At 36.1% G+C, this 23,678-nt stretch overlaps 1 protein-coding gene across 5 annotated transcripts in view; it reads left to right on the top strand.

The window, feature by feature from the left end:
• MARCHF3 (membrane associated ring-CH-type finger 3) overlaps positions 1-23,678 on the top strand; it is a 1,103,404-nt gene that overhangs the window by 670,902 nt on the left and 408,824 nt on the right. For all 5 annotated transcript variants that reach the window (XM_044060792.1, XM_044060789.1, XM_044060791.1 and 2 more), the window contains one exon: positions 5,499-5,740. In XM_044060792.1, coding sequence (XP_043916727.1) covers positions 5,556-5,740 — 185 coding nt within the window. In that variant the 5' untranslated portion in view covers positions 5,499-5,555. The remainder of the gene's footprint in view (positions 1-5,498; positions 5,741-23,678) is intronic.

Genomic DNA, 23,678 nt, shown 5'->3' with positions numbered 1-23,678 from the left:
TGAGTATATGAATTTGACAAAGAAAGGATTTCAGAATAGATATTCAGCAGAATACCATGGACAAAGGGAAAAAAGGAGTAATTATACTTATTACTAGAGGGATTTCAATAGGGATAACAGAGACAAAAAGACAATAATGGTAGATGTGTGGTAGTAAGGGGTTATTGGCAAGGGAGGAGGATAATCCTGGCATGTATTTGTATTCCACCAAAACTGCTATTATTGATCTTAAGAACATTTTGGGAGAAATAATCAGATTTCAGCAAGGAATATTCCTTATAGAGAGGGACTGGAACTTGATTTGTAATTGTGAGAATGAATTAGGGGGACCTAGAAGGGGAAAATATAACACAAGAGGGTAGATTTCTGAAGAAATTTATGAAAATATGTGGTAACATGGATTCAGTAGAAGAATGTGTGACAAGTTAACATATTATTACCCAAGGTACAATAACTAGGCTAGACTAAATAAAAAATATATTTCACAGGAACATGTGCATGTGATTGAAAGTTTTGACACATCCAATAACTATTCAGATTATGCACCAATAAAAACAAAGATAAAAATGCAGGGTAATGAAGTTAAAATGAGACACTTGTGCTTTCTTACCTAGTTGTTAAAAAGACAGGAATTTAAAGAATAGGTAGTGGAAATTATTCAGGAATTTTAAGGGAAGATAGAAATGTCTTCAAAATGTATAACTAGTGAATAGGATAAAATGAAAATGGAGTTTAAAAATGAGTTGAAATAAAAGAGAAAACGATATGGTTAACAGTTTAAAGGAATTAATTAGAGGGATTAATATTGCAGAATAAGGGGGATCTCACAGAACAAATAAGCAGAAATGCAGAGTTCTAAAGAGAAAATAAGGGAGTATCTGGATAATATGCATGAGTTCAGAAACTTTGCTGTTAAGCAACTATTTTTGACAATAACTCCAGAGCACAAAAACTCTTTTAGCACAACATCCCAGGCAACAGAAAATAGAAAAGGTTGTCATCAAACTTAGGGAGACTATAACAAGAAAAATAACCAGTGATCCTGCAGAGGGTATTAGAGATATTTCAGAAATTGTATGACAAATGATATAAAGCATATAAGTGTGGAAGTAAATAAAGAGCACAAATGGAATTTTTTTATGGAAGATTTAATTATACCAGAGATAGAGGTAGATGGCACTCAACAACTAACAGTTAAGATAGGAGGAGATGAGATAAAAATGGTGATATATGACAAAATCTTCAGAAAAGTTCTAGGAACAGATGGTATTCCTGTGGGCGTTTGGAAGTTAGGAGGGAAGAATGTGATAAAGATCTGGAAGATTTTATTTAATAATATTTTAAAAGGAGGGGAAACACCAACATCATAGAAGAAAGCTGTGGTGGCTGGATTACCCAAAGACACTTAAGACCCATCAGACCCAGCTTCACATAGAACCATTTATATTTTACACCACGATTATGAAGTTCTTATGTCTATACTAACTAAAAGAATGGCAAATGTGTTGATAGAAATTGATAGATATGGGTCAGTGTGGTTTTGTGGAGGGAAAGGAAACATTTGACAACATTAATAAAGCAATGATAATCCAGAAGAAAGCAGAATGTAAGAAAATACCACTGTTTTTAGTGGGCCTTGGTGCACAGAAAGAATTTGTTAGAGCCAGCTGGTATTTTACAAGAAGGGCAATGGAAGCATTTGCATTCCCTGATACAATAATAAGGTTAATTAGGAAGATATAAGAAGGACTGAAGGCAAGAATTAAAGTGGAAGGTTTCTTCTCTTATAAGTTATGTTTGAACAGTGAAACCAAGCAGGAGGTTCCTCTTTTCCCTTTATTATATGCTTTATATTTAGAGCAGTTGGCAAAGAAAATAAGGGACTGAAAAATGCAAGGATATCATTCGTTTAGTAGTCAAGAAAAGTTGGCTTTATTTGCACATGATATTATTTTGTACCTGCTAAATACATAGAAGGACTTTTCAATGTTGTGGAACATTTCAAGATAGTTTAAATTATTTTTGGGATATAAGATGAATGAAGATAGAACAAAGGCTATAACCATAAATTATTTGCCTAGACATTAATTGGTTCAGAAGTACCCATATTTATGGGGACATGATAAGAAAAGTATTTAGGAGTATAGGTTAAAAAGGCTTCTGTTGTGGCAGCTAAGGATATGTGGAAAGAGACTAAACAAATAAAAAGTACAAAAGTTGAGAAATTGGAAGCTATTGTTTATGGATATGGATTGTCAGATATAAGCAGTGAAAATGTTTTTAGTCCATTTAGTTTTATATATGGGAAAGGCATATTTTTATCAACCAGAGGAGACATTGTGGGCAATAATTAATAAAGAGTTGTAGGAATTTAGCAATTTATATGGGAGGGTAAGAGTTAAGTGGGATAAACTGATCCTTCTAATAGAACAAGGTGGTTTATCATTACCTGATTTACATGGATGCTTTTTAGTTACATAGGTTAGGCTGATATGCATAATACAAGCAGAAGGTTATAATTCAAAATGGAAAGTGATAATGATGAAGGATGTTCAAAAAATAAAGAGAGAAAGTAGGATTTTGGAAGCAGATCATTAAGGAGGATAATAACCATTCATAAAGTAACAGAAAATATTCTAAGAACTAAGCCAACAGGGGATATAGGAAAGGAGGTTTTCCCAATAGGGATGACTGCAAGTATGGGTACAGAAAGTTGGCAAGAGGGGGCTGGAGTGTACTGGAGAAAATGAAGTGAATAATGAGAGAAGGTAAGGTAGTAGAGTGGGATGAGAGCAAGAAGACATTTGGATGGCAAACTACAGACTCCCTTATCTGGCGGGGATTGATATCCAAGTATGGGCAAAGAGAAAGGGATGGGAGAATCTTAAGTGAAAGAATTTTTAGTTGAATCTAGAAGAGAAGCTGCTGTTAAAAAAGGGATAATTAACATGGCATTAAAATATTGCATGATAACTACAAGAATCAATCAGGGGAAGTTAGAAAACATTGAGAAGAGAGACTGGAAAAGCAATTTACAAGAGAACAATGGAAGGAAATATGTATGTCTCCCAAATAATAGGATCTTTGCATGGAAGTGTTTGCATATGTATTTTATGCCCCAATCAGATTTCTAAGAATTTTTCCTCAGGTAGATAGCAAATGGTGGAGGTGTGATGTGGAGGAAGGAGGTAACTGGGAACATATATTTTGGGAGTGTAATGAGTTGGCAGATTTTAAAAATTCCCTACAGAATCCTCTGTCAGACATTTTTGGTAAGCAAATGGCTGTAGCTTAGGAAATTATTCTTTTGAGATAGGATACAGGATCTGAATTGCCTATACATAGTAAGGCCTTACTTATTTTAATCTTGCTGGTTGCCAATAAAAAATGCAATTACTAGAAAATGGAAATCAAAGTCTAAGCCAACTGCATTTGAAGTATTAATACTATAAATTAGATAAAAGAACTGAAAGAGGGGTTTTATTTATTTATTTATTTATTTATTTATTTCCAGTTTGATTACCGGGGAAGTCCACTAAGCCCAGAGATCCCATTTTCAGTGGAGGCCCTGGGAAAAAAGCTCCATGAAGCAGATTACAGTAAAGATAGCAGTCCAATAATAATAAAAGTACAAGTACAAATACATATCAAATAATACAAAGCGTGAGCAATACTGCCCATAGTGGAAAAATATCGTGCAGATACATTTTAACAAATTCACATAGCTAAAGTCAAAAGTCAAAAGCTATTTACAATATTTACAGAGTGTGAGAGATTGTATGGGAATTAGCTGTAGAAGGTTATAGCCAGCTATAAGGTGCTTAGGAACTCAGGAGGATATCCTCCCAGGGGCTTTTGTTAAAGAGTTATAGGTAAGGAGAATGCAGTTTTAGAAAAGGGAAGAAGCAAATGACATAGAAATAAATGGAAATTGTGGGAACAATACGTGCAGAATAATGTTCAGGAGGAGGAGGAGTGAAGTTTAAGGGAAGGCAGGAACTCAACAGTTTATGTAATACTGGAAAGAAAAGATGTGATGTATAATGTATGTAAATGGAAAACATATTAATATGGTTTGTTTTCTTTTCTGTTAAGGTATGTTTGCCTATGTCTTAAGTGGTAATACAACAAAGATGTTTAAAAAAAGACTTCATGCAACTTCCATATGGTATGCACTGAAGAAGTTGAAAAAGCAATATGGTGCAAAACAGCCTGGTTGTGCCTTATTTATGACAGCTGCACTTTGCATGTGGTACAGTAGAGATCTTACAGGGACGAAAATATACTCTAGAATAAGAAAAAAAGTTCTGTTTAGAATGTAGGTGTCCATTACATTTTCAGTCAGCTTTCCTGTATCATTCGCTCTACCTTACATAATGTTGCAAAATTTAAGTTGTTTAAAAAAGTTTATAAAAACAATACTCTGTGTTATTAACATACTATGGAAATGAACAACTCTGCCATTACATCTTTGTGTCTTTTAAACCTCATATGCAGCAATTAATACATTAATGACAGCTGGACACAAGTCCTGTTTTTGTTTCTGCTCTGTTAACTGCCACATTGTTTTGTGCTTGCACTAGCTTCTGTTGTATTGCTTTTCATTTTACTCAGTCTAATGACACATGGAAAAACATCATTAATAAATCTTCATGCACTAAAGCCAGGTGCTCAGCACGTTTCCTTTGTGTAGTTATTTAACTATTGGAACTACTTTATTGTTTTTCACATGATACTTTGTATAATGTGATAAAATCAGTCAACAAGTGGCAGGAATATTAAACTGCTGGTCAGATTATAGAGAACAAACTGACTAGATTATTGTCTTTGAAACTGAGAAGAGGCACAGTCACAGGATGGACCAAAGGCTTTCAGTTGGATGGTGGTAGTTCTGTTGTGAGTAAGAAGGGAGTGAAATGCTGACAAGACATCCTTAGCTTCTGGTGATTTTTACCGCAGGGTGTAATCACAGACAACTGGGACAATGCATTGTTACAAATGCTGGACCAGGCTTTCACTTTAATTACAAATGAACAGATAGCTTGTTTGAGAAAGCTCCTTGGTGCAATGATAGCCTGAAACACAGTGAACCCATTACTGATGCAGATTAGCAGCATAAATGTCAAATATCCCTCAGCACTGTTAAGAAATGATTAAAACAGTATTTGTATTAGTTAATAGAACCACTGGATTCATTTGTTTCTTTAAATTGTTTTGCATGAAGGTTTAACTCATTTGCTCTCTAGGGAATGTATTTTCTCTTTGTCCTTTCATTGGGAATCAATACAGCTAACCTGTGCAGCCTGTAGTATCTGACAGACAATTATATAAAACATTTTTGCCACTGTTCATACATAAGACTAAGGAATACTTCAGTGCATACCTATCTTTTTAGATGATGGGGTTAACTTGCTGAACTTTCTGCCTGTAGTTTCTGTTTTCTCTTTCTAGTAGTATGTAGCCATACTTATTGAAGTGTTTTTTTTGATCTCTCACAGATGAGTATAGTGAATGAATGTTGGGAGTCGTTAACAAAGTAATTGCTGTCTGTTGCCATGACAACCAGTCACTGCAGTCACCTGCCTGAGGTCCTGCCAGACTGTACATGTTCCGCTCCTCCAGTAAAGACAGTGGAAGATTGTAGTGGCCTTGTGAATGGAGAGCCGCAGTATGTCATGCAAGTATCAGCTAAAGACGGGCAACTGCTGTCAACAGTAGTGAAGACTCTTGCCGCTCCAAGGTAGGAAATAAAATCAAAATAAAGTGAACCCTGTATATAACTGCAGGACAAATGGAGAAGCAGCCTGAAACAAGGCCTAAATCAGTCCTTTGGCATTAGTCATTGACATCAGTAATTTTCTCTGGTAGCCACAAATATTGTGTTCAGTTCAGTTATACTATATGACATTTTCTAAGCAGGGTCCGAAATAAACTTGATTGCAGGATGTGTGGGTTCTGTCTCTCATCCATTTGTATTAGTTTAAACATTTGAAGTAAATTAAGTAGTGTTGAAACTAGTCACATAAATGTTAAGGATTAGAGAAATAGATTTGATTGGGTATTGTGAGGAGAGGGCATAATGCAGTTTGTGTCTTAAATCTTTTTTTGGTCATCATTTTAAATGTATTGAGAGAAGGGAAGAAGCTTTATAGGTAACTGTCTGCCTTATCTCTTCCAAACAAACTGCAGTTGTGTACATCTCTGAAGAGCATTTATTTTTTCTTATATTGCACGATAAAATTTTGGCATATTTACTTAGCATCTGTCCATGTGTAGTGTAAGACAGAAAGAACAGTGAGGTACAGCTGTCACTGCCAGTAACTATGCAGCATGCTTTGTAGTCTGATTTCTGTGATCACCAGTGATAGTGTGTATATAATGGTGGACACACACGCTTTAGGGTACATGGATTGTTATGACAATGAAGGAGACCCTGTACTTCCTCTAGTTTTATAATTATAGTTATTTTAGGCAGTTGACCTGTTTCAGCAGAAAGGGCATTCGTAACAGTTGACCTGTTATTCTATATGTCCTTAGTTTAAAATACATGGTGGGTACAATGAAAAAAGTAATACAAATGGCAGCTAACATATGACAGAATGTTAATTCACATAAAAACAAGAACATTTATGTATAACTCAGCAGCAGAAAACAGTTATACACAGCAGCTGGGCTGCAGTCTTAAGCAGGGATTAACCGGTGAACTGCATTTATTGCATGAAGTATAAGTGAGTGGCAGAGGGGTGCCACAATTGGGATGTTCCAGAGTTGGAACTACAGTAATCTCAAACACAAGGGATTTTAACTAGGAAGGCTTAGGAAATGGATATGCAGTCTGCATGTTTTAAGATTTGGAACATTCACCCTTAAAAGGCAGAACTTTTCACTAAAATTCAGTGGGAAAGGAATCCAGTGAGGTAGAATTCAGTTAAGAAGAGATTAAGATGATGGGAAGGCAGAGTTAAATCCATACTATACAACCTAGACAACTGCCTAAGTCCCACGTTGTGGGGGGCATGTTTGGCTACTGGGCCTGGCTTAGTATGGAAAAGAAAACTTCCATAAATTAATAAAAAAACAAAAAAAAAAACAAAAACAAGCCCAGTCTTAAGCCCTCATGGGAAAACTTCCATTAGGACAGTAAGCACATAAACCTATCTTTAGAAACTACAACAGATTTTATTTATTTTTATTTTATTTATTTTACATTTGTTGACCGGGATTGTCCAACTAAGTTGAAGAGCCCTTTTTCAGCGGAGGCCCGGGGAGAAAAGCTCCAAAATATTATACAATTTTCATTATAAATTAGCATTAAACAGCAGTGTTACAGGATTATTACAAGGCATTAAGTAGCAATACAATGTTATACAGTGTCAATAATAAGGAGTATAGCATAAGTATTTCAAGATGTATAAAAAGAAATATGTCATTAAGATGAGTATAGTTTTGGGGTAAGTGGTTACAAAAACCCAGTTTTATCATAATGTTGCATGAAGGCAAGACAATTACAATAGAATGTTTCTCTGAGGCAATTTGCTTGATAGATTTTAGAAGACAGTAGAAAGAGTAGTCAAGGAAGTTTAGCGAGAGCTAGTGAGAAGAGTGAGTTAAGAGCAGAAAGTAAATTAAGGTATGAGAAGTAGGGGATGTTAAGGAGGGAGAGTGCAGTGGCAGGACCAGTGACTTTTAAAGTGCTCTTTGGTGGCTGTCTTAAATTGTGTAGGATGTGTAAGGGTCCTGATATCTAGTGGAAGCCTATTCCAGGCAATAGCGGGGTGATAGCTGTACATGTTGCATCCAAATTTAGACTTGAGTTTGTAGATTTGTAGTAGGTCTTGGTTAGAGCTTTGGAGAGGTCTGGAGGGAGAATAATGGGAGATGAGAGGGGATAGTGCTGGGCAGTAGGAAGGCTTGTAGAGAGACAGTGATGGGATTTGTAGGTTTGTTGGGCATCAGATCTAGCTACCTTGTTGTAGGCTGATTGGAGTTTGGTCAGGAATGCTGAGTTAAGAGTTGTGAGAATTTGAGAATTGTACATTAGACTGGGTAGAAGGTAGGTAAGAGAGAGAGTAATCTTGGCTTCAGAGCTAAGGAATTTCTTGTTAGAGTAAATGAGCCCTAGTTTAGAATGAGTCTTTTTGATACAGTTATTAACATGCAAGTCAAATTTAAGCTGATCATTGATGGTTACGCCTAAGAGCTTAGTGCTGGATTCTACCTGAATGGGAGTGTTATTAAGGGACTGTATGGAGAAAGACTGTTTAATATTGTTGAGCTTTTTAGGTAGGAAGAGTAACAGCTTTGTGTTTTTAGGGTTAAGGATGAGCTGGGTGTTGCAGAGCTATGTTTCAACTAAGTTAAAAATGCCTGAGTAGCTGAGAAGAGCTTGGAGGGAGAGTTGGCTGTGGTGATGGCTGTAGAGTCATCTGCGTGTTGCACTAAAGATGACTGAGGACAGGAGGTATAGAGCTGATTAGTAAAGATATTAAAAATTAAAGGCCCTAGGATAGACCCTTGAGGTTCACCCATTTTTACAGGGAGAGGAGGGGAGAGTGCAGAGTGCCATCTCACTGTTTGAGATCTATCAGTGAGGTAGCTGGGAACCATGCAACAGTATAGTGTGAGACAGTGTCAAAAGCTTTTGAGAGGTCCAAGAATAGGCAAGAAATAAGTTTATGGTCGTCCATGACTATAGAGACAGTGTTGAGGAAGGAAAATAGAGCTGTAGTGGTGCTATGATTGGGTCTGAAGCCGTGTTGAGTGGGTGTAAGCAGATTTCCCTGTATTAGATACTGCATAACTTGTTTATGAATACATTTTTCTAGTACTTTAGAGAGAGGGGAGAGGATAGCAATAGGTCTAAAACTGGAGATACCAGAGGAGTTACCTCCTTTGTGTATAGGTAGAGTGTAGCATTGTTTCCAGAAGGAAGGCACTTTAGATTCAGAGATAGAGTGATTAAATAGGATAGGTACAGGGAGAGCAAGAGAGTCAGCTACTAGTAGAAGAAAAGTGGAAGGAATATTGTCAGCTGATGCTGAGCATGGTTTTAATTTAGAGAGTAGAGTTTTGATGTAGCTAGTAGATACAGGTATGAGGGAGAAGGAATTTGAGGAGATAGTATTAGGAGTAGGTTCAGAAAAGTTGGAGAGGTTAGTAGTAGAGGAGTGTAGGTTAGGGTTCAGTAGCTTAGATATTGAATCGATAAAATAGGTATTGAAGATAGTGGCAGTTTCTTCAGATGTCTTTTCTGGCCATGGATTGGTGGAGCTAAGATTACTGGGATGTAATATTTGGTTAATAGAGTTCCAGAATTTTTTAGGATTAGATTTTAGGGCTGTGGGAGGTTTGTTATAGAAGTCCTTTTTATCTTTGTTTATGTGTTTTTTGTCAGATTTCTGAGTTCTTTATATTTTTGTAAGTCTGCAGAGAGCTTAGTTTGTGACCATTTTTTCCATAATTTGTCTCTAGTTATCATAAGGGTACGAGTGGCTTTTGAAAGCCATGGAGATATGGTGAACTTAATTTGGACTTTGTGAGGGGGAGCAAGTGAGCCTAAGATGCTAAGGAAGGTGGATTTGAAAGCTAGGACTGCTTCTCCTAGTTGGAGTTGGGTAATGAATTTCCAGTTTACTTTAGAGAGTAGGGCATTAAAGGTTTCCAGATGGAAGTTATAGAGTTTACGACAAGTGATAAATTTCAGAGGTTTTGAGAAGTGGGGAGTGAACCTAAGCACTTTTATAGGGGAGTGATCACTCAGGGTGTTTGGTAGGGTTTCAGGGTTATGATATTTGGAAGGATTAGATACAAGTAACCAGTCAATGAGAGTACTAGATGTGTGAGAGTTGTTTGTATGGGTAGGTTGGGAGATTAGCTGTGTAAAGCCATATAAATTAATATGAGTATTACAGTTTAGATTACTGAGAGTTAACCAGTTAATGTTGACATCCCCAAGGAGAATAGTTTCATTGGGGATGTATTGAGAAAAGTATGAAAGAATATTTTCGAGCAGAGGAATGTTGTCTCCTGGAGGAATGTAGATGGCTGCTACTGTAATAGTGGTTTGATAATTTATTTTAAGGTTAGCTGTAAGTAGTTCAGCAGGAGAAAAGGATGGGACAGGTTTCATAATACTTGTAATGGTGAGGTGGTTGGAGTAAAGGATGGCTACGCCACCCCCTTTTTTGTTTTGGCGATCTATGCAGAGTGTATTATAACCAGGGGAGAATGTCTTTATCAGAGGTTTGGGGTTTTAGCCAAGTCTCTGTTAGGGTGATGACATCAGGGGTGTGGAAGGCTATCCAGGCATGGATTTCACTAACTTTGTTTAGAATACTATGGGCATTCATAGAGTAAAAGGAAATATGTTTGTTTAGAGAGTGTGAGTTTATTAAGTAGGAAGAGGTATAGTTATGCATGGTGGGGTGATGGACGGGCCCAGGATTTGGATGTATGTCTCCTGATAGAAGCAGGGCTACATGAAGTTGGTAAAGTTTGAATTTAAATGGGTTGTACGTCAAGTACGTAGTCTTGGTTTTAGATGCTAGAGAGTAAGGGGGAGGAAGTTTGATTTAAGGCAGAGGGATGTTCATGGAAAAGATAGAGGAGGAGATTGTAATAGAGTACTGCAGGGATGAGAAACAGTTAGTATGGGGATTAGTGGGATCTCTATGGACAGGTGGTAATGGAGTAGTGCAAGATGTAAGAATGAGAAGGAGAAGTAATGGAGGCAAGCCATGGCCTAAGGTGGGGAAGTGGGATTGGAATGGAGTGAAGAGTGGGTAAGGGACTAAGAAAAGTAAGTTGTTGGACCTGTTAGAGGGTTGAAGTAAAATTTAAGTGAAACAACCTGTAGGGGGAGTAGGGGATATGTAGAAGAAAGGAGGATTTACAGCAGACTAAACTATGAAGTGATAAGTAGGGAAGGGTAAGGTGTTTAGAATGTTTTAGCAGACAGGAAGGGGTGGAGTTAGGGGAGGAAGGGATTAGGTGGTTAGGTATAAAGGAAATGATATGGGGGTGGGAGGGGAGCGAAGTGAGCCTGCACATAGCGAGGGCGAACGGAGTGGGATGGGCCAGGAAGAGTCACCACAAGAAGCAATCAGCAGTCAGCAGAGAAACAGTAAGGAGCGCACAGTGAGAGTCAGCAGGTAAGTAGAAGAGGTGGGGAGGTGTAGACAGAGAAGGAATAGATGTAATAGCAAGGTATACACAGGTATTTGCAGTAAGATAAAAACAGTTAAAAGGAAACCACAAACAGAAAAACAAAAAGAGTATAGCTAACTAAGAGAGAGTTGACATTAGGGTAGTGACTAACTTGTAGATGACAGAGAGAAACAGAGGCAAGGTTTCTAAACAGGTGAGTATGGGGGGGGATCTCTTAGTGGTATGCAGGTATCCTGTACAGTAGACAAAGTAAGACTAATTTGTGGTATGAGCTTAGAACATACTTTTAGTGTAAACTGGCTATACAATAGAGCACAGGTGTAATTCCAGGAGTTGGAGCAGTATCAGTAAAGGTAGACGCAATCTTGAGGGAAGAGACTTTACTTTTAAAACCTAGGGGAAAACAGGAGGGGAGAGAGTGTGTTGAATATAAATGCTAGGGAAAAAACAAAAACAACAGAGGTACTATACACACAACTACTGAAAACAGCTAGAGAGGAGTTAGTTGAGATCTTCTTCTTCTTTTGGCTTTTTCCGGTTAGGGGTCGCCACAGCAGATCACCTGTCCACTCATGATTGGCAGTGGAGTTTTACCGTGTTGAGTTGCCAGCCCAGTGCCCAACCTTCCACAGAAGGCACACACATGCACACACTCACACCTAGGGCCAATTTAGAGTGTCCAATATACCTACAACATGTCTTTGTGATGTGGGAGGAAACCGGAGCACCCGGAGGAAACCCACGTGACAAGAGGGAGGACATGCCGACTCCACACAGAAGGCACCCCAGCTGAGAATCGAACCGGAGATCCTCTTGCTGTGAGGCAGCAGTGCTAACCACTGCACCACCGTGGCCGCCCTAGAGAGGAGTTAGTTGAGATAAAATATGAAAAATACAGAAATAAAAAAATGTAAAAGATGTCAAAGTCATGGGAGATGTGCAGAGCAATAGCAAGCCAGCCAGCCAGCACTGATACAGAGCAACAGCAAGCAAACCAGCCCTGATTTTGATTAAATGGAGTACTGTTCCAGTGAGTGGACAGCTATAATTAGGGCTGTGTGAAATGCTGTAGTTAGGGGCACTGCCTAGTTAAGTGACTTTGCTAAGAGTCAGACCCTGAACCTTATTTATTGGTAGGCAAGTGCCTTAAACCTCCACATCAACTATCAGGCCTCTTTTAATCTTATTTCTTTTTTATTTTTGTAAATTGCTGAAGATTACATTCTGCCAATGTCAGTCATAGAGTTTAATAGCTGTGTTGGGATGCAGAAGGCTGCGAGTTCTCTTCCCACACTAGGTAGATTGATTGCTCATACTGTGGTGCACTGTAAGGAGAGATAGGGGTGCTGCACTCCTGAGTATGTCCTCCTTTGGATGAGATGCCTAGTAACTATGACCTGTTGTCAGTTTGCCAACCATTCCTACTGCATATTGACAGCACTTCATTTTTTTAATGTAACATAGGCAATTTATTCTTTAAGGGCAGCAGGCATTGAATTTATAGATGAAGCACCGAAATGCAAAGTTGTTTGCCAGCAGCAACCTCTTCATGAGATACACTTCTCTTTTATGTGGAATTTACTTCTGCAGAGATTTGGCATATTGACTGATTTTGGTAGATTATAATGACAGCAGTTTGGGTGGCCTTTTATGGTTGACATTTCCTGAAATGGGTAGTTTTCTCACTGATGGTTCATAGATTTTGTTTCACTGCTTACTGGAAAAAATGTTCAGAACTACAAATATAAAACACACTCTGTTAAGTGGCTCTGTATTAAACAAGGAATATAATTTAATACAATCAGGAAGGTGAATCAAAGAACACATGCATGTATGCATGGTGCTAAATATGTGTGCATGGCAGAGTAGCTAGGGCAGGGCAGGAGGGCCAACTGCCTTGAGACCAAAGTGTTGTGGTGGGCTCAATTAGCCAAACCCGATCTCTATTGCAAGACTGTCTTGTAAAGGTGGGTCTTGCATTTGCAGTCAGTCTTGAGTGCTATAGCACTCTCTATGTGATCTGAACTATAGCACCTGCTAGCTACATTGTAGCAAGCAGTTTGCTACACTTTAAAAGTAAAAAACACACACACACACATATATATATATATATATATATATATATATACGCACACACACACACACACACACATATATATATATATATATATATATATATACAGAGAGAGAGAGAGAGACACACATGTATATATATATATATATATATATATATATATATATATATATATATATATATATATATATATATATGGGTCTACTTCACATACCTGAAATACCACATAACCAAAGACTAGATGACTGAGGTGAGAATGCCAAAACTTCAAATAAACAAACATCCACATATCTGAAAAGTTTCCCAGGGCAAATAATCACTGGGCCAACAAGGAGGAATTTATCCTTTTCCCTACTGTAGTGCAATCCTGAACTTGGCATATTTAGTTGGAGGGTATGGGGGGTGCAGCCCCCATCTTTGGGAGATGTGGCCCCCCACCTGGGCAGGTTGTAGATGGTGCTAGTGTGTTCCACGTGAGTTTTTGGCCCAGTGGTTACTTTATCCTGGGAAAATTGTCAGCTATGTGGACGTTTGTTTATTTGAAGCTTCAGAATTCTTGTCTCGGTCATCTCGTCTTCGATTATGTGGTATTTCAGGTATGCAAAGTAGACCCATATATATATATATATATATATATATATTTATATATATATATTTATATATATATATATATATATATATATATATATATATATATATATATCTTCTTTCGGCTGCTCCCATCAGGGGTCGCCACAGCAGATCAACTGTTTCCATTTCTTCCTGTCCTCTGCATCTTGCTCTGTCACACCAACCACCTGCATGTCCTCTCTCACCACATCCATAAACCTTATCTTAGGCCTTCCTCTTTTCTTGTTACCTGGCAGCTTCATCCTTAGCATCTTTTTCCCATATACTCTGTATCCCTCCTCAGCACATGTCCAAACCAACGTAATCTTGCCTCTCTGGCTTTGTCTTCAAATCTTCCATCCTGGGCTGACCCTCTAATATACTTATTCCTAATCCTGTCCATCCTCATCACACCCAGTGCAAATCTTAACATCTTCAACTCTGCCACGTCAAGCTCTGACTCCTGCCTTTTTGTCAGTGCCACTGTCTCCAACCCATATAACACAGCTGGTCTCGCTACCCTCTTGTAGACCTTCCCTTTCACTCCTGCTGGTACTTGTCTGTCACAAATCACTCCTGACAGTCTTCTCCACCCACTCCATCCTGCCTGTACTGTCTTCTTCACCTCTCTTCCGCACTCACCATTACTCTGAACTGTTGATCCCAAGTATTTGAACTCATCCACCTTTGCCACCTCTATTCCCTGCATCCTCACCATTCCTCTATCCTACTTCTCATTCACACACATATATTCTTTTTTTTCAAAAAACTTTTTATTGAATATAAACTTTAGAGATACAAACAAACATCAACAACAAAATAACCAAACTGCATGATGTATCATATGAATTAAGAAGTACTATTGTAAGTAAAACCTTAGAGGAATGTTGCATACAAGCAGTAACTATAAACAATATGTACATATGTTAACCAAAGACAAAACAGAGTAAGTATAAATATAATTAAGAGTAGGTGTAGTTATGCAAAGAAAAGAAAAAAAAAAAACTGAGAATCTCCTCAAATCGTTAATCCATTAATCAGTATTTATGATAAACAAGACTTTTCTATGACTTTATTAATTTGAGCCCGTTTCTTGGGACTTTTGGCTAATATTTTCTGTGCTGAAATATATGTAAAAGCTAGATTCTTAAAGTTGTTCCAATTTAGTTTAGTGCTGGTCAAGCCAGTTTTGTGTGATGTAAAGTTTTATGAGGGAACATATGTGAACTAGTACTTGTGTATCTAGTTTAGATAAATGAGTATTAGATATGTGAAGTACCGCTAGTTCCCAAGATAAGGTGGATTTGTGATATCCTATCTTTTGCAAGCGCACTTTTAGAGAGGTCCAAAGTTTGTGTGAGTGATAGCAAGACCATAGAACATGTAAAAGATCAGCGTTTGGGAAGGAGCAACAGGAGCATGAAGCAGATTTGCTAGGATTAAATTTATTTAATTTAGAGGGAGTATAGTACGCATTATTATTTATCATTAATTGGGTGTAAAAAGCTTCTTAAAGGAGAGTAGTCCAAAGTATTCTTGATAGCTGTGAGTTTCTGATTTCGGATAATTGAAGATTATGTTTGTCCCAATATTTAGAAAAAGGCAATCTGATTCATGAATTATTTGTGTAAAAGATTATATGATTTAGATAGCATTTTCTCTGGAAGATTTAAAGTCTGTATCACTTTTCCAACATTAATGATATCTAGTTTGTCTGTCTTAATATGAGCAAATTTATCAGTGATTAATTCTCTCAGTTGTCTTAAGATAGTAGTATATTTAATATCTGCTTTAAAGATTTTACGATATTGGTGAGGGTTTCATCTTTGTATTGCATCAGTTCCCAAACATTAAGATCTTTAATAAGAGGGAAGCTTGAGAGATTGATAGGCATATTATTTAATCTAATATTAGGATTTAAATGGAGAGGTTGTAGTAACTGGAAAGTGTCCTTAATATTAATGAGTTTTAATAGTTCTTGAAAGGAGTTAACTTTTGTTTTAGAGATTTAGGAATTTTTAGATTATTAATAGAATCCATGGAGAGAAAAGGAGAGTGGATGGATTAATATTTTTGTTTAAAATGACTTGGTACCATAATTTGGTCCAGATAGGATATTTATTAAGTCTCTTAAAATCTAAGTTGGAGATAGCAAGAAGTTTATTTGCAGAAATAATTAGATAGTAAAGATAAAAATTCGGAAGGCTTAGGCCACCTTTATTTTTAGGATATATTAGCTTAGTGTATGCAATCCTAACAGATTTGGGAAACCAAATAAATCTGGCTAATTCTTTATTAATTTTGGAAAATAAAGATTTAGGGATTAATTGGTCTGAGGAATTGAATTGAAATAAGACTCTGGGAAGTATATTCATTTTAACTATCGCCACCTTAGATAAAAGTGATAAATTTAATAGTTTCCATCTATTTAAATCTAATATTATTGATGACCAGATGTTATTCAAATTATTCTGAAATGAAGAAAGACCATTATGTTGAACTTGAATCCCCAAATATTTGATGGCATGTGTAATTTGGAAAGAAGTGTCTGGAAATAGATATGATTTATGGGCTTGTGGGTTTATAGGAAAAATATGTGTTTTGTGAGTTAATCTTATATCCAGAAACTTGAGAATATATGGTAATAGAGTTAACCAATTTAACCAGATCTGTACCGGGTGTTTGGAAGTATATTACCAGATCATCCGCAAAAGCAGAAAAATATACATTGGTATTATAAATCCTGGGTATCCTGTGAAAGGTGTTTTGTGTTATGTACAGAAGCAACGGTTCCATATACAAATTAAAGAGAAAAGGGATAGAGGACATCCTTGCCTTGTGCCATTTGAAATCTTTATAGGTTTGGATATGTTTCTGTTAATGTATAGGAAAGTAAAGGAATCTTTATACAGGATTTTAATCAAATCTATATAAGTGTTAGGTATATGAAAACAGGCCATAGTTTGAAAAAGGAAATCCCATACAACTCTGTCAAAAGCCTTCGACGCATCAAGAATTAGAGCATATAATGGATTCTTATCTGTTTTAGTAAATTGTATGAGGGATTCCAGTGTCAAAGTATTATCCCATACATGTCTATGAGACATAAAACCTGCTTGGTCAGAAGAAATTAAAGATGGTAAGACCTTTTTAAGTCTGTTTGCAAGTAAAGAAGCTAGAATTTTTATATCAGTGTTAATTAAGGAAATCGGCCTATAATTATCAGGATCCGATTTATCTTTGTTATTTTTCAAAATTAGGATGGTTTTTGAGGTATTCCAATGTAGATCTGAAATACCATTTATTCTTATGTAGTTAAAGGTTTTGAGGAGAAAAGGTATAAGAGCAGTTTTATGAGTTTTAAAAAATTCAGATGTAAAACCATCTGGACCTGGGGATTTACTAGATTTTAATCTGTCAATAGCTTCTGACACCTCTTGAAAACTTAATGGTGTCGAAAGTATATTTTTTTGTTGTTCACTCAGTGTAGGGAATTTAATAGAAGTTAAAAAACTGTCCATTTGTTGCTTATTCAAAGGAGCGTTTCCTTTAGAGTATAAATCTGAAAACAAAGACAAGAAGAGTTGCAGGATTTCCAAATCAGTATTGAATAACCTATTTTTGTATTGTAAGGGTGGAATTTTGGGAAGAGTTTGGTTATTTTTAATTATTCTCGCTAAAACTCTGGAGGAACCTGTGCCCATTCAGAATGGATAGCTAAAAGTCTTTGTTCGACTATAGAGAGATTATGTTGGTGTAGTAAACATAATTCTTTTTGAGAATCTAACAGATGTTGGTAAGAAGTGGGGTTAGCATTTAGTCTGTATTGACTTTCCAAAGTTTGAATTTTTAGTTTTAGTAAAGATTCTTTATTTCTATATTGTTTTTTAAGAAATGAAGCCTTATTAATTAACATGCCTCTAAGGTTTGCTTTACAAGACGCCCATTGTATATCATATGGAATATTTGTTTTGTCCAAATTGAAATAAGCTTCCCTAATAATGTCAGTAATTAATTTATGAATGTCAGAATTTAAGAGGAGATTATTATTTAGCGTCCAATTATTATATGTATGTCTGTGTGGTATATTGAGATTCAAATCCAGTCTAAGGGATATTCTAGAATGGTCTGAAAAGAATCTAGGTTCTATGGAATAATCAGTTTTCAATTGTGAGAGAGAGTTGGAAATAAGGAAAAGTCCAATCTTGACCATGAATTATAACATTTAGAATAGTGCGTATAAATATATTTTCTATCAATACAATTTGCACGGGAGAAAGGGTCTATAAGATTCAAATCTAACATCAATTCTTCCAGAGCTATAGATGCTTGGAGATTATATGAGAGCGACCTACTAGTACGGTCAGTATCAGGGTTAATAATAGCATTCCAGTCTCCTCCCACAATAATGTAATGGTCTTTAAAAGAGGATAAAATGTTATATATCTGTAAGAAAAAATGTGTTGATTGTTACAGGGACCATAAAGATTAAAAAAAACAAGTGGTTTATCTAAATCCTGAAGATGAGAGGTAAAATAACACCATCTTCCATTTATATCATATTTCTCATCTAAAATGGAGCCTTGAAAATTACTTTTGATTACAATAGCCACCCCCCTTGCATTAGAACTATTACCAGCAGCTATTATTTTCTTGACCCATTTCTTTTTATTTTCTTTATCCCAATCTTCCTGAATAAGTGAGTTTCTTGTAGAAAGAAAATATTATTTTGAGTTTTATAAACCAGAGGAAAGAGTGGGGTTCTCTTATCTTTGTTATGTATCCCTCTTACATTCCATGAATCAATACACAAAGTCATTATATTAGATATCTAAAAGTAACCAAATAAGTAATGAGTAATTAGTATTAACAATGTATTGCAGAAAGATTGAAATCAAAGTCTTGTTATAGTATAACCACCTACTATTTAAGCGTCTCAAAATATTATTATATTTAGCACTCCATATTTCTTCCCACTCAACCGGTGCCTACCCACCCACCCCTTATTAGTGAAGAAACATACAGTTGCATTAAATATCTGTTATTGGTTAACAAAATAAGCAAACTAATTAGATTAAATCTAAATAAAGTCCTAAAAAGGACTAACAGTATGTATAAACAAACTATACATATATACAAAAATATTGAAAACAAGACGACAATCATAATCAGGGCCTGTAATACTAATATTACACTACTCCTATATAGTCTATGAAGAATTAAATATTTTATTAACGCTTTGCTAAAGAGCAGGTGTTGTATGTATTAGCTAATGAAATTACTAAAATGTTGAGTTTAATAAGTAATTAAGTAAATAAGGTTCTAAGTTCAATATACATCGCATGTATCTTAATGAATTATATGAGTGTTTAACATATCTTATACTACATATTTACTGTATCGTATTATACACATTGAGAAATTATGCATAAGTTATTTAAACAGAAGTTAGCTCATCTATAAGCTCGCCTTCCTTAAGAAACTGTCAAGAGTTCAAGTAAAGAGTTTACAATTATGTTATATATCCCATCTAACCAAATGTATTACCCAAAAGGCACAGTAATGTTATTACAATAAAATATATCATAAAATGTAGTCCCGTAATAGATATTTTTGTTGTAACTACATTCTTGGAAGAGAAAAGTCACAGCAGATGTTTGATGCTGTAATTATTCGCAGAGAAACCATGGCAACGCTTCCGTGAACACAGCGCTTCAAAAACTGTGTGATAATGACCTATCTGTACTATGCCTCTATCATTCGGCATATATCAGCGAAATATTTTGAACAAAACAACTCAAACATATACATATATACCTGTCTCATCAGTTAGATTAAGCCGAGAGACTATTTGAAAGCAAATAATGTTATTACATATTCCCGTTTGTGCGAATGGTATCAAAAAAATACCGTTCGAACAACAAATCCCAAGAACCCATCTTCGGTGTTTGTCTCTTTCTTTTCCTTAGGTTATTTATAGCTTCCGGACAAAAGGAATCTAACTGCCTTATGAGTGAGACAAAAAGAAAAAACATTTTGTCTCGCCAACCTCCACAGCACTTGTATTAGACTGATGTATAAAAGAATAATAAAGTACAGCTCAGTCATGAATGTTTATCAAGGTTCCATAAAACACTTGAGGTTATGACTAAGCAACATTAGCGAGTAATATGTTGCTTAAAGTGTAGGTGTCTAAAATAGTCAAATGAATGGAATATTATTTAGCGGTAACTATTCCAGTAGGCACTTCTTTAAACAGTTTTATGAAGATATCTTTAGCTTCATGTAAAGTACTTACTTGATATCTCCTATCATTATATGTGAAGGATAGCGTATTTGGATAACGCATCTGGAACCTAATATTTCTTTTAATTAAATCAGAACAGTAGGGTGCTAGTTTTTGTCTGTTTGCTTTAATCAGTGAAGGTAAATCTTGTGAAAATGACAGTCTATGTTGATTCCACATAAATTGTTTTTGTTTTTTGGCTGCTGTCAGTATTCTCTGTGCATCTTGAAAATTCAGGATTTTGGTGTATATAATCCTGGGCATCGAGGCATCTTGACGAGATCGCAAGGCTCTATGTGCTCTCTAGAACTAAACTCTCAGGCTTGCCATCTAGGTTTAGAAGAGCTAAGAAAATCTGTTTAACAGTTTTAGTAGATCGTGGCTATCATAGGATTCTGGCAATCCTCTTATTATTATGTTATTTCGGCGACTTCTCGCCTCAAGGTCTAACAGTTTGTCTTGAATTTCAGTTATGATAACATCTTTGGCACATAAATCTTTTTTTAAAGTTTCAATTTGTATTTCGTTAGTGTGACTCTTCCCTTCCAGACTATCTAACCTTTCGGTTATATTATTTAGGGATTTACCAAAGTCAGTGAGTTGGTCAGCAAAACTTTTAACGGCAGTATGTATAGGTTCTAAGGCTTGTTTTAGCTCTTCCAGGTGAAAGTTTGGTTCATTTTTTTCTTTGGCGCTTATTTTTAAATTTTCGACACCTTGTTTATTTGTTCGAAGCCTTTTGAGCCTGTATCTTTATCAGGCAAAAGCAATGTGGAAAATTTAGCCTTTGTGGCCTGAGTCTCCATGTTATCGGAGTTACCAGCCATACCTAAGCAGATTTGTCTTCGCGGGAGCAGGATCACTGAGAAAGTCCGTTATATGCACGTGGCTTGCGATTTGAAGGCCAAATGGAGAAAGTTTCTGTAAATGTTTAAAATTCTCTTTATTTTTACAAACAAAGAGTCCAAGTTTTAGCGTTAACCTTCCGGTTATCTTTTTAAGCAAACTTCTGTAGAAAACACCTTTATCTACTATTTTAAAAATTAGAGATAAGCGCTGGCATATGAGGAGCGACTAGTATAGGGTACTCCCTAGACAACCGCCATCTTGGAATCCCACACACATATATTCTTAGTCCTGCTGACCTTCATTCCTCTTCTCTCTAGAGCATACCTCCACCTCTCCAGGGTTTCCTCCACATGTTCCCTACTCTCACTACAGATCACAATGTCATCTGCAAACATCATAGTCCACGGGGACTCCTGTCTGATCTCGTCTGTCAACCTGTCCATCACCATTATAAATAAGAAAGGGCTCAGAGCTGAACCTTGATGTAATCCCACCTCCTCCTTAAACACATCCGTCACTCCCACTGCAGACCTATATATATATATATATATATATATATATATATATATATGTATGCATGTATACACACACACACACACACACACACACACACACACGCACACGTGTGTGTGTGTGTGTGTGTGTGTGTGTATATGTATGTGTGTGTGTGTGTGTGTGTGTGTACATATATATATATATATATATATATATATATATTTATTTATATGTATATGCATGTGTATGTGTGTGTGTGTGTATATATATATATATATATATATATATATATATATATATTGATGTATATAGATATGGGTCTACATTGAATCGCCGAAATGACATATCAGTGAAACCCAGTTGGCCAGCTCCACTTCTCCGAAATACTGTTACAACAAAACCACAGACTGCTGAAATCCTTTCCCTGTAAAAGGAATCACTTGGCCACCATGAAATAAACCTAAGAAGACCAAAGTTAAACCCAACCAAATGGGGGGCTTTGCCCCCCACACCCCTCTTACTTAAAAATACCAACTCTGAGATTCAACTGCACTGAAGAAAGGGCAAAGTTCACCATGGTGGCCAAGTGGTTCCTTTCACAGGGAAAGGATTTCAGTAGTCTGTGGTTTCGTTATAATAGCGTTTCGGAGAAGTGGAGTCAGCCAACTGGGTTTCATTGAAATGTCATTTCAGCGATTCAGCATAGACTATATATATATATATAAATATATATATATATATATATATATATATATATATATATATATATATATATTTATATATATATATATATGTATGTGTCTATACATACATGGAAAACTAAACTTCCACAATTTCCGTTCTCCAGTATGTGCAATCTAGTTTGCACAAAATGAATTCCAGTGAGCTTACTGTTATAGTAATGTGATTTTATTGTTGTAATCTGAGATAGCAACTCATTATCAAGCACTTTTTCAGGAGTGCTTTCCGTAGATAAAACATTAGGAAAGTGGAGTGACTGGAATTATTTTCCTACATTTTGTATATCTATATATTATTCTGCTTTCAGGAGACTATGTAACACAGAATACAGAAAGAGTGACTCTAGCCTTTCCTGATAGCTAAGATGTTTGGGGATGGAGATTATTTTTGTTAGGAGCCTGTTTGTTTGGTTGTTTTTTTTTGATATGTCAAGTGAGATACATGTCCGAGGGTGCGTTATATTCTATAATGGATATATCCAGAGCAGAGTACAGGGGGGAAACATAACCTCTTTGATTTTGAAAGTGATGAGCTTGGTGGTTAATTGTGACTTACAGATAGATTTTTTTATGGATAGTCAACACATGGTGATTAAAGGAGAAGGAGCCCATCTGCTCAGGTGCCACTGCCCAGGTCTGTAGTGCATTGGAGAGTGAGGTTTCACTGATGTAGTAGGTGATAGCAGTTTGTTGTTTTGAAGGAGATGAAACTGCATTTCTTAATGTTTAGCTTGAGTTCTTTTTCACCATAATATTTCCACTTGAAGGGAATTTATATAATTTGTTGTTTTTAGTGATTTGCAATCATTGATGAACTTAGCCAGATTGTCACTGTTGTCTGTGTGTGGCTCTTGCTCCCGTTGCTGCTTATCAACTCTAAGATCGCACTATGGTGGGGAAAGTGCGAATTCCCAATCTCACACTGTACCATGATCTCTCACTCAAAAACACTGGCAAATTTACATCTTTTCACCGTTAGAACACCTCATAGTTTGAACAGATATCTGTATTTATATATAAATACATATATATATATATATATATATATATATATATATATATATATATATATAGAATGTGTGTGTGTGTGTGTGTGTGTATATATATATATATATATATATATATATATATATATATATATATCTAAATATAAACACACACACATCAAAAATGAGATACGGAAAACAACTGCACCTAGCAGCTGGGCTGCAGTCTAAGCAGGGACTAACAAATTATTTGCAGTTATTGCATGAAGTACAAGTGTTTGGTGTTTTGAGGCTCAAGCATCCTTAGCATCGTTGTTATTGTATTAGAAAAATACATAAAAAATGTCTCTGTGTGCCTGCACGCATGTGTGTGTTTGTGTATATTATATCTAAATGCCAGATCTCATATGTGTAAAGATTCTTCTGTAACTGTACTAAAACCAGAAAGACCAAAATCAAAATAAAAAATTTGG

This window comes from Protopterus annectens, chromosome 2.part0, assembly GCF_019279795.1.
Source record: "Protopterus annectens isolate FY-2018-M chromosome 2.part0, PAN1.0, whole genome shotgun sequence".
NCBI lineage: Eukaryota > Metazoa > Chordata > Ceratodontiformes > Protopteridae > Protopterus > Protopterus annectens.
The sequence above is the reverse complement of the archived record's forward strand: the minus strand, read 5'-3'. Positions and strand labels throughout refer to the sequence as shown.